General features: G+C 45.2%; 1 protein-coding gene across 1 annotated transcript; it reads left to right on the top strand.

The window, feature by feature from the left end:
* The first annotated feature begins 1,980 nt into the window (after nt 1-1,980).
* Nucleotides 1,981-16,247, top strand: Iyd (iodotyrosine deiodinase). The gene is made up of 5 exons (XM_052751594.1): nt 1,981-2,146; nt 5,983-6,174; nt 7,566-7,725; nt 13,196-13,352; nt 15,497-16,247. Exons 1-5 carry the CDS (start codon nt 1,981-1,983, stop codon nt 15,677-15,679), a joined length of 858 nt encoding a protein of 285 aa, XP_052607554.1. The 3' UTR covers nt 15,680-16,247.
* Nucleotides 16,248-17,063: the final 816 nt, after the last annotated feature.

The raw sequence follows: 17,063 nt of genomic DNA, 5'->3' as shown, positions 1-17,063 counted from the left end.
TGGGCTGAGTTTAAGTGTAAGAGCTAGTCAGTGGTAGGCCTGAGCTAATGGCTGAGCAGTTTTAATTAATATAGGCCTCTGTGTGTTTACTTGGGTCTGAGCAGCTGAGGACTGGGTGGGACACAGGAAAACTCCAGCTATAGGGTAGTCAGGTACCAATGCCTCCTATACTAACACAGAAAACCCATGTCTACAGCAGGCTTTCTTTTCGGCCACCAACCAGCTCCCAAGTCATGACACGGAGACTTAATATTAGTTATGAATGCTCGGCCTTATCGTATGCTTGTCTCTCCAGCTCTTTTAACTTAAATGAACTTGTTTCTCTTCATCTACATTTTGCCTTAGGGCCTTTGACTTTTCTTTCTTTTTACATGTTCTATTCTGTGTCTGTCTGTCTGGCAGCTGCCTGGCTTCTAGCCCCAGACTTAACCCTCTCTTTCTTTCGCGTTCTCTTCATCCTTCCTTCTTCTCTCTCCTCTTATTTATTCCCTGCCCACCAGCCCCACTAATCCCTCTCCTGCCTAGCTATTGGCCATTCAGCTTTTTTATTAGACCAATCAGGTACCCAAGGCAGGCAATGAGAAACAAATGCTAGCCATCTTTACATAATTAAACAAATGCAGCATAAACAAATGTAACACATCTTTGTATCATTAACAAAGGGAGCAGAAACAAATGTAACACACCTTCACATAATTCAAATACTATTCCACAGTATAAACAAATGTAGCATATCTTTGCCTAGTTAAAATAATATTCCACAACACATGTCCCCAGCTTCCCACCATGACCCAGGTGGGTTCAATACAGAAGGCTCTGAACTAAGAGTTCTAGTCCATTCTGCAGAAGTACACAACATGGGCTCCTTTGGGGAAAATAGACAGGACTATTTATGGTCCATTTATCTTCTAATGGCCTTTGGCATGTTATTTGGCCTACTTGTGCCTCATTCATTTGAGTGAAAATGGGGTAATAGAGGGATCTCTGTCAGGTTTTTGTGAAGCATCCGTGATTTAGTATGTGGAGTTTGTAAGAAGCACATGGTAAGTTTTCAGTGAGTAACAGTTCTCTCTCTCCCCCTCCCCCTTCCTCCCCCCCCCCCACTCCAGTTATAAGGATAATGGGAGAAGTCAATCACATACAAGCCAGGAAGGACAAATCATTCTGGGATATGGGGCTTGGACTTCCCAACCTCTAGAACTGTGAGACACATGCTTTGTGTTTTAAGTCACCCAGTCAGTAATATTTTTGTTATGGCAGCCTGAACAGTAAAGACACAGGCAAAGTTTAAAAACTAAGACCAACACAAAAACCAACAAACAAAACACACCTTCAAGTTTAGAGATAGTCATTTTTAACTTTTTTGCATCACTTTTTCCAGATTAATTTCTTTTCTCTAACATAAAACATGAGCCTTTCTTCTCTGTTGCATATGTTGGCATGGGTGCTGTTAAAAAAAAAAAAATACAACCTCAGGGCAGTGCCTCAAACATGTGCAGTTGAAAATGCACTTGGACAGCCTCGTTCTGGACACTTTCTTTCAGGACATCAGAATCTATATTTATAAATCCGTTCTTTTAAAAGTGAGCTCTCTGGGCACTTCCTGCCTTCAGGCAGATTGAAGACACTCAGAGAACAACAGGAGAAGGCCCAAGTGCCTTTTTAACCACTACCAGCAAGATCTTAGCACACTTCAGTGCTTAACATATCCCATGGTGATTAACATCTGAGACTATATTGAGCAAGTGCACAATTTTTTAAAAAATGCATGGATTGGAGCAGGACCAAACTAACATGTGGGAGACTGTGACCTTTGCTCCTTTGCAAAGTCCTCACGGAGCTTGAGAGTGTGTACTTTGCTCCTTTCCTGGCACATACCTCCCTCTTCTTGCTTCCAATCCCAGCATTCCCTGCTTCCGTCTCTGTTTGTATAAATGCCAGTGTGGGAGTGTGCCGACCTTCCGGGTCAGACTTCAGATCATGTTTCTCCTCACTCCAGTGTTGGTGGCGGTTGTCTGCATCTTGGTGGTATGGGTCTTTAAAAATGCCGATAGAAGCCTGGAGAGAGAGAAGGGGGCGGCTCGAACTCGCCCCTGGGTGGATGAAGACTTGAAAGACAGCACTGACCTCCTTCAAGTGGAAGAAGGTAACAATCCATTGCAGCACCAGGGCTTCAGCCCATGTGTAATGTGCAAATTGATGCCAGGGCTACAGAAAGCAAGCCATGCAGTCAGACCTCACTCCTGTTGTGAAAGCAGAATGGTGTGTCACAAAGATGGGTCCTCTCTCAGGTCACTCGGTGGTACCAACCCCTGCTCAGTCCAAAGCCATGGAGGCCTAGGTCTCTCCCAGCTCAGATCCTCCTCTGGTGAATGCAGTCTCTCTCTGGAGTGGGGTAGGGGAATGGTATAGAGTGGCAGTGAACCTGGCCAGGTTTTGATTAGGAATGTTGAAATTGAGAAAGTGGTATGTCTAGGGACTAGCTGCTTTTTATTGTGCCAGGCCCTAGGGGTCAGAGACAAGAGCAGCCTCCATATTCAGTAAGATAAAAGTCCATCAGAGAATGAGATAACACCAGGCAAGTGGCAAACACTATGGAGCTGGAAAAAGGTGTTTAGGGAAGGCCTAGGGGCCTGTTGGGGCTTTGGGAAAGGACAACACTGACCAGGGGGGTGAACGGGGTGAGCAGCAGGGAAGAGGTATGTCAGAGGAGGAGCAGAAAGCCTACACCTATGGTCTAATGCTTGGGAGAGATTCCAAGAAGATGGGAGGATGGGCAGGTGAGGGAGAGACATGCGTCGTTGTGCAATGGTGTTACATCCTGAGAAGCCTGTGGCAAGTTAAGAATATTGGGAATTGGAAATGCACTTGATACATCTAGCCTGCCAAACCCCACAGCTCAGCCAGCCACCACTGAGCATGCTCAGAAGCTTAGAGTGAGGCAAGCCATAATACAGCATCTACCTCGCAATCAAACACTGAGTCTTATGAAGTTTGTCAAATGCTCCACTGAAAGTGAAGCACAGGGTGGTTGGATGGTTGTGTTTTTGTGACATTGTAAAGTTCAAAACTTCTAAGTCAGACAATGTAAAGAGGGGACCGTCTGGTCCCTCTTGGGAAGCCCTTCCTTTAACACAAATGCCTGTTTCAAGCTTTGGTGAAGAATGGTGGGATGGTGGGAAGGCCGTGGATGCCCAAGTTACAGTGAAGAGCATCAGGTCTTAGATATTGCAGAAGAGAGTGAGTGGTTCAGACTCTGCCATCAATGGATGAGGGAGGAGGATCCAGTTGAGAGGGCGATGTGAGGATGTGCTGGATTTAAGATATTTGCGATGTTAGGTGAGAGATTCTGGCCAGAATGGTACCAGTTTGAGGTGACACTCAGAGGTTGGACAACTAATGACTTCACCAAGTGGGTCCTGTGGGAAAGAAGGCTGAAGGCAGAACTCAGGAGACACCCAAAGATGAGAGGTATATGGTAGAGAGATGTACTGCCGAAAGACGACATGAGCAAAGAGACTTGGGGACCACAGCACGCTCGCACATAGCATAGTGGAGGCAGCTGGTGCCATGTCCTAGGTGGAGCAGGCCACTTCATTTTCATGGTACTACAACGAGGTAGGCATTACTGTTATCCCCATCACAGGGGACTGAGGCTCTAGGAGGGTACCACCCGCCTAGGCAGGAAGGACTCTGGCAGTCTGTTTCCAGGATCCAGGTATAGAGCTGTTTGCTGGGTAGTGCTTCCAGCAAAGGAGGTGTGAAAACAGAGTTTCAGAGATTTTTTTTTCCCTTCCAAGGCTGCATTCCTGGGAGCAGTCAGGAGTTCAAGAGCAGAGAGAAGAGGCACTGTTTGTTTTTTAGAGGTCCCAGCAAGCTCTCCACTGAGGTCTCTGCAGGAGTTTGCTGAGCTCCTAGGTTGGACCCTCTGTGCTGTCTCGGTTCCCATTCCACCGACAGACTGGGGACCTTCTGCTCCAGAGGAGGCTGCAGGATGTGTAGTCCCACAGTGCACAGCCTGGGAGAGTCACTCAAGATAATCCCACCGCTTGTGATGAGGTCTCTTTGTTTGCCTTGGTCAGAGACAACAGCTAGCATTTGGGAAGCCTGGCGCAGCTCCTCGATTCACCGTGCAGCATCAGGAGAGCTACGCTGGACTTGGAAGCCAGCTGTGCTCCTGGGCTGCCTATAGCTTGGGCAAATATGACTGCTGGGTCTTAAGGGTTGGTAATGTCATTCGAACAATCATGGGAGCATTCCACACATCTGCTTCTGTACGGCTTCCTCACCACAGGGTTTTCCAAATCAACTTTACGTGGTTGGAAAGTGTTACTGTTGAGGAAGGTGTGTATGAACACGTGGCAATGCTCAGGTTTGTTTAGAACTGATGGATAGCTAGGTATATTTGATGATTGCTAGCTAGGTATATATATGTGTGTGTGTGTGTGTGTGTGTGTGTGTGTGTGTGTGTGTGTGTGTGTGTGTGTGATGATTAATAGCTAGGTATTTGTGATGACTCTCCATCACAACTATTTCCTTCTGACTCAGTGGTTCTCAACCTTCCTAATGCTGCGACCCTTTAATACAGTTCCTCAGGCTATGGTGAACCACCAACCACAAAATTAAATTCATAACTGTAATTTTGCTACTGACTTTGTATGTGCCTGCGTATGTATGTGAATATGTGTGTGTGTATGCCATGTCATGCATGTATGTAAATCAGAAGACACACTGAGGAGTTGGTTCTCACCTCCTACCATGTATGCCCATGGGATTGAAGCCTAAAGGCCTTTAGACACACTTTGTGGGCCTGCCTTTTGGTTTTCTCTCCACTCTGTTTTCTTCCCGCCCTACCGAAGCCACTATAACTCGGGAACTCATTTCTTTCTTTGCTTTTCTTCATGGTCCTAAATGAACTGGCTCTGGTTTTTCTTGATCTTTCTATGTTTTTTGTCCTTTGCTCTTTGTCCTAGGTTGTTTTTTCTGACTTATCATCCACTTATCTTTTATTTAGGCAGTTTAATCTAAATCTATTATTTATCAGAAGTTCCATTTTTCATCTCTGCTATGCCATTTGTATTCTTCCTTCAGTAATACTCTAGAGATTTATATATGTCTGTCTCACTTCCTTCTCTAAGCACAGTGTCATAGCTGTTTGCTCTTTTGAGCCTGTGACTTCTTGGTGCACTGGGACACATGACTTTAGTATCAAACATTGATTTTACTAATTTTTGCTCAAGATATTCCATCTCCCCCACCACTGTGTACAGAATTGCATTGGTGAATTCCTGTGAATTTTTCCTAAAATTCTTTACATATTGTTATTTGCTTCTGCTAGACAACTGGGGTGTTACAGGAAGGGCACACCAAAAAAAGTCACAGGCCCCTGAAAGATGACTTATTTGCAATCCACACTTTCCCAAAGGATGTAAGTGAGGGTCTGAACTGATTCAGCTTCCAACTGTCTGTGCACTGTGGGCTTTGATTTTGGTTGTTCTTCGTGCCCGAGGATCAGAAAATGGAAACCGGACCTGTAGGAATTGGCAGATCAAGCAGGAAAGACGCCTCTGCACTCACCTCTCTAGGTGCATATTTTCCCTTCATTTTTGGCTTTGGAATATCTTATATGTTGTCAGCCTAATGCTCTGACAAAGACAAAAGCCACCTTCTTTGGTGACCCGAATGGGAGATTGTATCAAATAACCTACTCTGCCACCTAACAGAGACTTCCATTTGTTATTTTTTTTTTTGTAGGCAAAAATCTCCTTTACTTTGATTTATAACAGGTCTAGAATCTGAAGGATGGCCATGATCAGTGGTCAAAATTCTATAGATCTTTTTTTCTGCTTTTTACAAAATTCAGTTGGTTGTTTTGCCATCGTATAACCATGTAGACTTTTCTGGAACTTTATTCCCTTCCCCCAGTGACCTTATGACTAGGGTGGTAGCTGAATTTGCTGGGCTTCTGTCTCTTCTCTGCAGACGCTGATGAATGGCAAGAATCTGAGGAGAGTGTGGAGCACATCCCGTTCTCTCACACCCGGTACCCAGAGCAGGAAATGAAGACGAGATCTCAGGAATTCTATGAACTCCTCAATAAGAGACGCTCGGTCAGGTTTATCAGCAGCGAGCCAGTCCCTATGGAAGTCATCCATAACGTCATCAAAGCAGCAGGTTGGTAATGCGCATGCCAAGGCTTGGAGGATGTCAGCTCCCCCGATGCTGTGACATCGTTGGAAGAGCACTGAAGTCCAAGCATGCAGACAGAGCAGGAGTGGTGTGTTTATTGATGAAGGCTTTCTCACTGTCAGTGACAGCCAGAAACGTGTGGGGTTTTACTTGTTACATTTATTTATTTATTTATTTATTTATTTATTTATTTATGTATTTATGTATTTATTTATTTGGAAAACAGATGTGGCGACAGTTTAAAACTTCTAAAGTCAATACATTGTATGAACTTTTGTTTAAAACTAAAAATCCTGAATAGGTTAGTATACATTGCAGGAGAAACATCTCTCTCCTCATTGAAACAAGCCCCTCCCTCCACACACAAGTCACATTTGTATGTTTATCTTCCAGGAAACAAACTTTGGGACATTCTAGTACAGTAATTGGCTGAGCTAGCAACATAGCACGGTTTCCTTCTGGGGATTTCTAAAGGAAACCGAAGCAAGATAAATCCACTTTAAATGTAAATTCATGTCTCCTCTACTGAGGGGAAAAACTAAGAAATATGATACTATGCACTCTCCTGTGACTGGCTTTGCTGATGTCTCCTCTCATCTATGCCACATTTAAGTTCGTGCGGACCGCTTGTTACATATCCACTGAGATCCATCTCTAATCCAAAAGGCATCAAGAATATTTTGTTTCCACCAAGAGTACAAATGCCTTAGATAGTTGTATCCTTTACCTAAGTGGCAACAATCATTAACCTCCACCCAGTGTATGCGTTTGTTTGTGTGTGTGTGTGTGTGTGTGTGTGTGTGTGTGTGTGTGTGTGTGTGTATGTGTGTGTGTGTGTGTATGTGTGTGTGTGTGTGTGTGTGTGTGGTGTGTGTGGTGTGTGTGTGTGTGTCTGTGTGTGTGTGTGTGTGTGTGTGTGTGCGTGTGTGTGTGTGTTTAAATTAAGATAAATTTCTCTTCTCCTCTTCCTCTGCCTGCTCTTCTTCCTCCTTCCATAGCAGTGGCTCTCCACCTTCCTAATGCTGTGGCCCTTTAATACAATTCCTCATGTTGTGGTGACCCCCAACAATAAAATCATTTTCATTGCTATTCATAACTGCTTTTTTGCTACTGTTGTGAATCATAATGTAGATAGACACCTGACATGCAGGCTATCTGATATGTGACCCCCCAACCCACAGGATGAGAATCACTGTTCTATAGCTTTTTGACACAAGGTCTTACTTGAACTTGTGATCTTCCTGCCTCAGCCTCCCAAAGTGCTGGATGGGATTACAGGCACACATCACCCCAACACCTGCTATTGTATTTCCTCTTAATGAACAGTTTTCCACTTCTCTTCAATCTTACATTGATTTTAATTTAATGGGCAATAGGAACAGCTCCAAGTGGGGCCCACACTGAGCCCTGGACCTTTGTGGTGGTGAAGGACCCAGACGTGAAGCATAAGATCCGAGAGATCATCGAGGAGGAGGAAGAGATAAATTACATGAAGAGGATGGGAGACCGATGGGTCTCAGACCTGAAGAAACTGAGGTACAGAACTGGTGTAACTAGGGATGCTTGGTTTGACAGAGTATAAGATTACCACTGTGGGCCCTGGGTTTGTGGGATTTAAATTATTTTTATTAATCATCTTATTTTGATGATGTATTAACTTTATATTAATATGGCTCAGTGTGGTATTTGAGTACATGCATACAGGCTGCATGGGTCATATTTCTGTTTTCTGTTGTTTCTTCACTTTATTTTAAAATCGTTATGTGAAGTCAAACCTGACCTCTACAAAGGCTCTGACCCAAATAATTGTTTCTCTTAATTATTTTAAAATGTTTAAAGATTTATTTCATATTTTAAATTATGGTTATGTGTGTGTATGTGTGTGGGGGGGTATGTATGTATAGGTTCTCACAGAAGTCAGAGGTATGAGATCCCCTGGAGCTGGAGTTACAGGAACTTCAAAGCTACCTGATGTGGCTGCTGGAACATGAACTTGGGTCCCCTGGACTAGGAGAAAGAGCTCTTAACTGCTCATCCATCTCTCTAGCCCAGAAATCACTTCTTAGCTGAAACCTAAGAATTACTTCACTTTCCACCAGTCTGGAACATAAGATTGCGACATGCTTTTTGAGATCTTGAATAAAGAAAACCGTGTTTGGCTTTATGGGCAAGCTTAATAGATCTGTGCCATCAAATAGACGTTAGGACTATGGGCTCCTCCCTGCAAAAGAAAACAGAGTTGGAATCAGGGTGACAGGGGGCAAGGTGGGTGGGGCCCTCACCTCTCAGAAGGCCCTAACAGAGGTAAGCCCAAATACTCAGCTCTTGGAATGCAGAGAGGCCTAATACATCTGTCTCCCCAAGGTGGGCCTACTGTGACAAGTTCTATCACCTGATACCCCACAGTGACAGGGAACTGAGAAGAATGGGGGAATCACAAGCTTGGAGACGAGGTGGGACTTCTAGCCCAGGAATGAGAGCAAGAGTAAGGAGACATAGACCTCTTGGCCCTGCTATTATCTCGAGAGGACAATTTTCTCTATGATGTTTATACTGTGTCGGAACTGATGTATTATGGAGTGCATACCTTCATACCATATGAAGCTCTCAGATAAGTGTGGGGTATTAACAACGAAATTCTAATTCTTATTGTGTATTCCTGGGAAGAAACTGATGAGTGAAAGTCATTTTGAGCTCCTCTGCATTTAGTGAAATAGTAGACTAGCTGGACAGGGTACCTTCAGGAATTGTCACCCCTCTCACTTCCTATCACCAAGACAGAATTATTCTCTTATCTGTGCCCATTGCTCTCACACACACCTTCTATATATCTAAAATGGCTACCACTCAGCATTTTAATTATTAATTTACTTTTCTTCTCATTTTATAGACTTTTTGTTTATAAATCCATAGTACACATCAAGTACCTCTTGAGAATACAATTACAGAGTTGCATAACCAACAATATGTACATAAAGACACACATGCACAGATACACACACACACACACACACACACACACACACACACACACACACACACCCCCCTCCAGAGGCTGAGGGAGCCCAGGTTTAAAAGTCTTTCACTATCCTCATTTAAAAGTCTCTCATTATATGTCCAGAACTATAGTAGTGTATGTTAGGTGACTGAAGACATAATAGTTAAAATGACGGGGCCAATGGGAGCTGGGCAGGTGGCTCAGGAGGGAGGAGCACTTGTGGGGCAAGCATGAGGACCTGAGTTTGCATCCCTAGCATCCACGTTAAAAGCTAGCAATGTGGGCTGGAAAGATGACGCAGAGGTTGAAAGGTGTACTGCTCTTCTAGAGGACCTGCGTCCAATTCTTAGCACCTGAATCAGGGGCTCACAACCACCTTCACTCCAGCTCCAGGGCATCTGGCACCTATGGCTTTTTCAGGCACCTACACTCAAGTGTACATACCCACATATAGACACATATGCGTGCACACACACACACACACACACACACACACACACACACACACAAACACATATCATTTTAAATAATAATATAACCAATGTTCTTAAAAAAGCTAGGAATGGCTGAGTACACCTGCCACTCCAGTGTTATGTGGGGTGGGGGGCAGAGACAGGAGGATGACTGGACTTGTTGGCTGCCAACCCAGTTCTAGCTTCAGTGAGAGATACTGTCTCTGGGGAATAAGATGGAGGGCGATAGAGCAGGTGGCTTGATATCCCCCTCCTATCACAATGTGTACATGGGCACGTGACCAGTACATACTTCATACACGTGCATATACCACATACATATGTGCCACAGGCACACACACACACACACACACACACACACACACACACACACACACGGTGATATTGTGTTCCCCAAAATACTGTGCACCATAATAAACTTACCTGGGGTCAGAGAACAGAACAGCCACTAGACACAGAGGCTAGAAAATGGTGGCACTCACACCTTTAATCCTAGCATTCCTAAGGCAGGGATCCATCCAGATCTCTGTGAGTTCAAAGCCACACTGGAAACAGCCAGGCATGGTGACAGACGCCTTTAATCCCAGGAACTAATGGCAGAAAGCAGAAAGGTATAAAAGGCGTGAAAACCAGGAACTAGAGCCTGGTTAAGCTTTTAGGCTTTTGAGCAGCAGTTCAGCTGAGATTCATTCTGGATGAGGACTGAGAGGCTTCCAGTCTGAGGAGACAGAATCAGCTGAGGAATTGGTGAGGCGAGGAAGCTGTGGCTTGTTCTGCTTCTGTGATTTTCCAGCATTCACCCCAATACCTGGCTCTAGGTTTGTGTTTATTAATAAGACCTTTTAAGATTCGTGCTACACACACACACAACACACACACATACACACACACACACACACACACACACACACACACACACACACACACACACACTGAACAGCAAATGGACACTGTATCCAGTCATCCTCTTCAGCTGCCTTTGAGGCCCATAGCTGGTATTTTCAGTATGTAATGTGGGTCCAACTTACCTTTCAAACTTGACGATTCCAGGCTTGGGGAGGCTTCTACCCAGACCTGAAAATGCCAACTCTCCTTTCAGGAGTTCTTGCTCTTTGCAGCTTTTTATTGGCTCTTACATGTCTTAATGAATCAGTATAAAATTGAATTAACCGAGACTAAATAGTTGATAAGGTATGCTTAGGCGAAGTAAATACAAAAATATTTTTGAATTATCCAATTATTGCCTTAGGATATAGACAAACTGCTTAATCATCTTCAAATCTTTTTAAAATTTGTATTATTTACCTTTACTACTCTATAGATATTTTATACACTTTTGAAATTTAAGCAGGTCTGGGGAAAGGCCTAGGTGGTTAAGAGCACTTGGTGCTCTTACAGAGGACCTGAGTTTGGTCCCCAGCACCCACACGGCAGCTCACAGTGTCTGTAACTCTGGTCCCAGGGGATCCAGTGTCCTCTTTCAGCTTCTCTGGGCCCTAGGCCAGGTATGAACATGGTATACGTGCATACATGCACTCATACCCAGGGAATAAAAATAAATACTTTTAAAGTTAATTTTAATCATTATGAATATGATCAGAATCTTAAATCATGAAAATGTCAAAAACATAGTACCATTTGCATAGCTGAATGCAGCCTGGGGCACAGGCACAGCCTCTTGGCAGCATTCAGCTCCCTCTGTGCACACAGAGGACAGCTGCTGGGTCTGCTCATGGCCTGAGGGCAGCATGTGTCATTGGTGACTGCTGAATGCCAGAAATCTAAGAGTCCAGACAGTGATTAAAAGGGATCCCCATATGTCGGCATTTCTGTGATTTCAAAGCGTGACTCTTGTATTAGTAAAAGCCACTTTCCGATATTAGCCTTCTTCACCCCCACGATGACCATGGAAGATGGGAGCGCAGGAGCAGGCTTTACACACGAGGAAGCCGCAGTGAGAATGTAGCCAGCTCCCCTGGCTCCAGAGTTGATGGAACCGATTCACGTTCTCCCTCTTTGTGAGGTGGGAAAAGTACTACCGAATGGGGCCAAGCTGGCTGAATGGGGGAGAAGATCCTTGAAAGCGATGCCTTGAGGTCAGCAGAGGAATTTACATGTCTCATGTGTTTGAAGTCGGTGAAGCCTAGCTAGGCTAAACCATAAAATGAACAGTAACCACCTCTTGATAATTAGTTACACGTACTATCCCGTGGGGAAAAGGGAGCGGTTTGGACTAGATGGTTCTATGGGCCTATAGCTCTCCTCTCAGCTTCTATTCTAGAAGGAAGTTTCAGCACAGATGTACGGGGCAGGGTAATGAAATCCAGGAAGATACATTTGGAGTTGGAAAACAAAGTTTTCAAGCTATCATTGATAGGCACACAAATGGCCACCGACTCCGTCAGAAGCCACTGCCTCTTCCCACAACTAGGGTCCCTTCCTGTCCTGCCATCTGTCAGTTCGGGTTGCCTCCACTCCTGGTTCTGTAACCCTTACCTCCTCATTCAGTCCTCCCCAGCCTGACCCTCCTTTGACTACCCTCCTGCCTGGGCCACGGCCACGGCCAAGCCTATGGTTCCCCTCCCTCTAGGCTGACTTCGTCGTTGGTATTCAAATGTCACTCTTGTTGATATCATTCTCACTCACACAACCCACGTTTCTGAAGTGGATCTGATCACATGATGCTTCTGCTCAGCAGCATGGGGTAAACCCTCCATCACCTACCAAATGAGGGCCAGGATCCTGCAGAATCTGTGTGTACCTACCAGCCCACCCATGTCCTGGCATGCCCTCTGTCCTGCAGGTTTCAGGAAGATTCCTGGCCTGCCAGACATCCTCTTTCCTTACTGGCTGTATGCATCCATTCATTCTTCCTGAAGCCCTTTCTCCAATTCTCCTTCCTCATCTTCATGGACCAAGTGAAGTCCTTTTTTGTGGCTTCCAATGTTCTTTTCAACATCAACACTTTGCTTTCAGAGTGCTCCTACATGCTTATTATCTAATTCTTTTTTGTTGTTTGTTTGTTTGTTTGTTTGTTTGTTTGTTTTTCGAGACAAGGTTTCTCTGCGTAGTTTTAGTGCCTGTTCTGGATCTCACTCTGTAGACCAAGCTGGCCTTGAACTCACAGAGATCCACCTGGTTCTGCCTCCTGAGTGCTGGGATTAAAGGCATGTGCCACCACCGCCTGGCCTATCTAATTCTTTAGTAACGCTCAGCAAACTTCACTCTGCTGAGGATCAGCTTGATGATCTAAGGCTGTAGGATCTTTGTCTCTTTCAACATTTTGCATGCTTTGCCATGCTGGACAACACTAATAAATGTTTATCAACTTCATTAGCCTTATTTAAAAAAAAAGATAAATGTGGCAAAAAAAAATTTTAAAAATCCAGTCTTTTTCAGTTTAAATAGAAAAGATAAGTAAATGTGAATTTAACAATTGTAGATAAGCTAAGGTAGTTTTTAAAAAGGGAGGGGAAAAAGCCAAAAATTCAGAGGAAATACTCTCCCGGGTATTCTCTCTCCCCCATCCCTCCAGAACCAACTGGATTAAAGAGTACCTGGACACCGCCCCAGTGCTGATTCTCGTCTTCAAACAAGTGCACGGTTTTGCTGCAAATGGGAAGAAAAAGGTCCACTACTACAATGAGATCAGCGTGTCCATTGCCTGTGGCATCCTGCTGGCCGCACTGCAGGTATGTCACCCACCTGCAGGCCCGAGGGAGACAAGGAAGGCACGGACCAAGAGTGGCATTAGCACAGTGGTTCTCCACCTTCCCAATGCGGCGACCCTTTAACACAGTTCCTCATGGTGTGGTGACCCCCAAACCATAAAATTATTTTTGTTGCTACTTCATAACTGTCATTTTGCTACTGTTATGAATCATAATGCAAACATCAGTGTTTTCCAATGGTTGGGAGGGGTCACGACCCACAGGTTGAGGACCACTGCTTTAGTAGGAAGTTTCAGCCAAGTTTCCAATTAGGGGTCCTTTGAGAATTGTTCATCTAAAGCTGAGTTCCTAGGAAAGGTAACTGATTGACAACAACCCCTGGAAACCTGGATTGGTGGGTATCAGGGTTCTCCCTGGAAACTCACCTGTAGTATCTCAGGGTTGGAAAAGCTGTGTGTTTGCTGTCATCCATAGATAGCATGCATCTTGGGGGTTGGAGCAGTCATATGAGAAAAAAGCCAGAGTCCGAAAGTCTCAGAGATTCACTCCCCTCAAATACGCACTGCCCCTTTTCTAGGCTGGTGGGATGACAAAACAGCCACCAGACTCTTCGCTCCTTCCTGGAGAGGTTTACTGTGCTGTGTTGCGTCAGAAAGAGGGCCATGTGCTTCCAAACTGCTTTTCTGCAGAGGCACCAGAGCAACGCAAGTGTGAAGTGGAGCAGAGCTGAGTTCTGCCCCTTAGACCCTGTGCCGTCTTTGGGAGACACTGCGGACTAGACAGCTCATAAACAGTTCATCTGATGGAGACTGGGGATTCAGGGGAGGGATGACGGAGAGATGCTAAACATACAAATTAATGCGACACATGATATTGTAGGAGAGAATGGTCCTGCTTTGAAGGATGGGTCAATTCCATATATGTGTTACGTGCAGATGAGGTTCCTCGTCATGTTCGAGAATGACGTGGTTTGTGTCTAACACCTTACAACGTATGGCTATTGCTGCTTCTCAAACCATCCTGAAGAGCCTGGCTATCGCTTTCCCTCATGACACTCTAGGCAGATAAATGAAGGTGTCTCGGGCCATAGGGCACTGCAGAGGATTTAGGCTTTGGGAGAAGCACAGGGAGCCTGGTGTCAGCCCCCTTCCCACAGCGCCCCTGGCCTCTGAAAAGGGCTGGCCAGACGAGCTTTCTGGTTGAGCCTGTTACTTTCTAGTTTCCAAGAATTCCAAGGTAATTTATGACTGAGAGCAGAGAGAGGCTGTTTCTGGAACCTGCTCTCCAGCACAGCGACTCGATGGGATGGGATAGCCACGCATGAAGCCATGGACAGCTCCTGGCCTTCCCCCTGGCTGAGGCTTCAAAGCGGCCAGGTGACTGGGGAAGCATGGGGAGGAGGAGGACCAGCTGGGAGGGACCTAGAGAGCACTGTATGTTTGTACAGATGTGTGTGTGTGTCTCTGATTCGCCAGCATCTGTCACCATGCCTTGGTTTTGATTATTTTATGGGTTCTGTGAGGTTGAGCCCAGGTCCTCATGCTTGCAGGGCAAGTTCTTCAGTGATGGAGTGATCTCCCTAGGCATTACATGATTTTTATGGATGAAGCTATGCGATGATGTGTATAAGGCCTCAGGAGAGCCCATAGTAATTCACTCCAGAGCCTTATAAATATATGGGTTCAGATGTTAACTATCATGACTATTAATAACAAATTATAGTCAGATGGGTAACTGGAATTCCGAAAGAAACATCTGTCAGGAAAATTATAGTGGACTTAGGCTGTGGACTGTTGGACTATCGTTGCTCTTATGGTCAGATACAAGGTACGGACCAGATCCTAGCTTATCTTTGTCATTCTGTAAGGATAGTTCCGTTCTTCAAGGTTGTTTCCATAAAATAACTGTTCCTATTGCTCAAGCATCATGAGAAAATAAGATGTTATTCTTCCAGATGTTTCCTGATGCTTGTCTAGCGAGGCAGCAGGTGGAGGAACACAGGCAAGGTTCACCATGCTTTTCCTGAGCTGGGAGCCCCTTTGCCACCCAACTTCAGCAACAAATGAAATGAGCAGGAATAGAAAAGACAAGAATGGCCTCAGGCTGGAGAAAGAGCTGTGGTGTTGCCCGACATTAAAATGCTTGTTTGTTCTCTCCCATTTCAGAACGCCGGGCTGGTGACAGTCACTACCACTCCCCTCAACTGTGGCCCTCGTCTGAGGGTGCTCCTGGGCCGCCCCTCCCATGAGAAGCTGCTGGTGCTGCTTCCTGTGGGGTACCCCAGCAGAGAGGCCACCGTGCCTGACCTCAAGAGGAAAGCTCTGGACCAGATCATGGTGACAGTATAGTCAGCCACCCTGTGCTGGGGTGACGCTTGCCTCTCTCCTCCTGGGACTGGCTTTGCTCCCTTTCTGAGTCAGGGCTCCTTTGCAAACCGGTGCACAGGGAAGGCGCTTCTCATGTCATATCTTTCTGCACTCTCTAGAACTTTCTATCCATTAAGTACTGTTTTTGTTGAGCTGTTTTAATGAACATGTGGGGCAAGAGGTCAAGAAGCATGCACACCTTAACTCCTTTACAAGATTATAGGTGATTTTTTTTTCATTTACTTAAAAAAATAATATAGAGAAGTTACACTAGATAATTTACTATAGTTCCAAGAGTTACCTCTACAATGGTTTTTAGTTTAAATGTTGACTAATCAAGTGGTCCTTCAGTCCTCTGCTTTCTGGTGGCTTTGAGACTGTGAATGGAGGTCTATTCTGCCATTGGACTTCATGCAGACTCTGCTAATCTTGAATGAATAACCATTAAAGTCCCTAAATTTTGGTACTCACAGAACCAGGGAGGGATGTCTGCGTGCCATGATCTAGCTGACAGTTATCTGAACATGATGAGCGAGCTGCATGTGTCGGAGCTGGCTTATACTAGCACATAGAACCTGGTGGTTAAATACTCTGGAATTATAAAACAAATTATTTAACCAGTGTGGCTTAAAATTGTCCATGGTGGCGCCGGGCGGTGGTGACGCACGCCTTTAATCCCAGCACTCGGGAGGCAGAGCCAGGCGGATCTCTGTGAGTTTGAGGCCAGCCTGGGCTACCAAGTGAGTTCCAGGAAAAGGCATAAAGCTACACAGAGAAACCCTGTCTTGAAAAACCAAAAAAAAAAAAAAAAATTTTCCATGGTGAAGGTGTTTACACAAAAGGAGTTGGCAACCACCATCAAGAAGTTTCAGCTTTTCAGAGACACTGTTTGCCACACACAGCATCTCCTGCCTGCTTGCTCTCCTGAAACACACTTACCTGTTCTTCAGGTAACAGCAATACTCTTTGGGACTTCCTTGGTCCCAGGTGTCCAGCTGGACCTACCAGAGCTAGTCAATTACCGCTCCACAGCCATCAGCCCTCCCAGGGGCCTGATGCACATGTCTTTATTTTTTTGTATGGGCAGTTCTCCATCCAGCTGGTCTATCACCTCGTTATGTCACTGCCATGGCATCTTCTTCCTCCTCCTCCTCCTCCTCCTCCTCCTCCTCCTCCTCCTCCTCCTCCTCCTCCCCATTTGCCTCTCCTTTTTGTCCTTTTCTCCCTGCTGTTCCTCCTTTTCTTCTTTGCACCTCAGCTGGATCATTGATGAGAGAAAGCTGGTGGCCCGCACGTCAGGGAAAAGGATGGCCTTTCTTTGCTCTGAAATAGAATTAGACTTATAGGAGCCAACACCTTCAGCCTT

This window comes from Peromyscus californicus, unplaced genomic scaffold, assembly GCF_007827085.1.
Source record: "Peromyscus californicus insignis strain IS unplaced genomic scaffold, ASM782708v3 Scaffold_22__1_contigs__length_63687245, whole genome shotgun sequence".
Lineage (NCBI taxonomy): Eukaryota > Metazoa > Chordata > Mammalia > Rodentia > Cricetidae > Peromyscus > Peromyscus californicus.
Note: the sequence above shows the minus strand (reverse complement) of the source record. Positions and strands in the feature narration are given on the sequence as shown.

Bases quoted from the DNA above. Each gene is read 5' to 3' on its own strand.
- Iyd (XM_052751594.1), top strand. From the start codon at position 1,981: ATGTTTCTCCTCACTCCAGTGTTGGTGGCGGTTGTCTGCATCTTGGTG. The intron at 2,147-5,982 runs GTAACAATCCAT...TCTTCTCTGCAG, and splicing joins CCTCCTTCAAGTGGAAGAAG to ACGCTGATGAATGGCAAGAA. The intron at 13,353-15,496 runs GTATGTCACCCA...CTCCCATTTCAG, and splicing joins TCCTGCTGGCCGCACTGCAG to AACGCCGGGCTGGTGACAGT.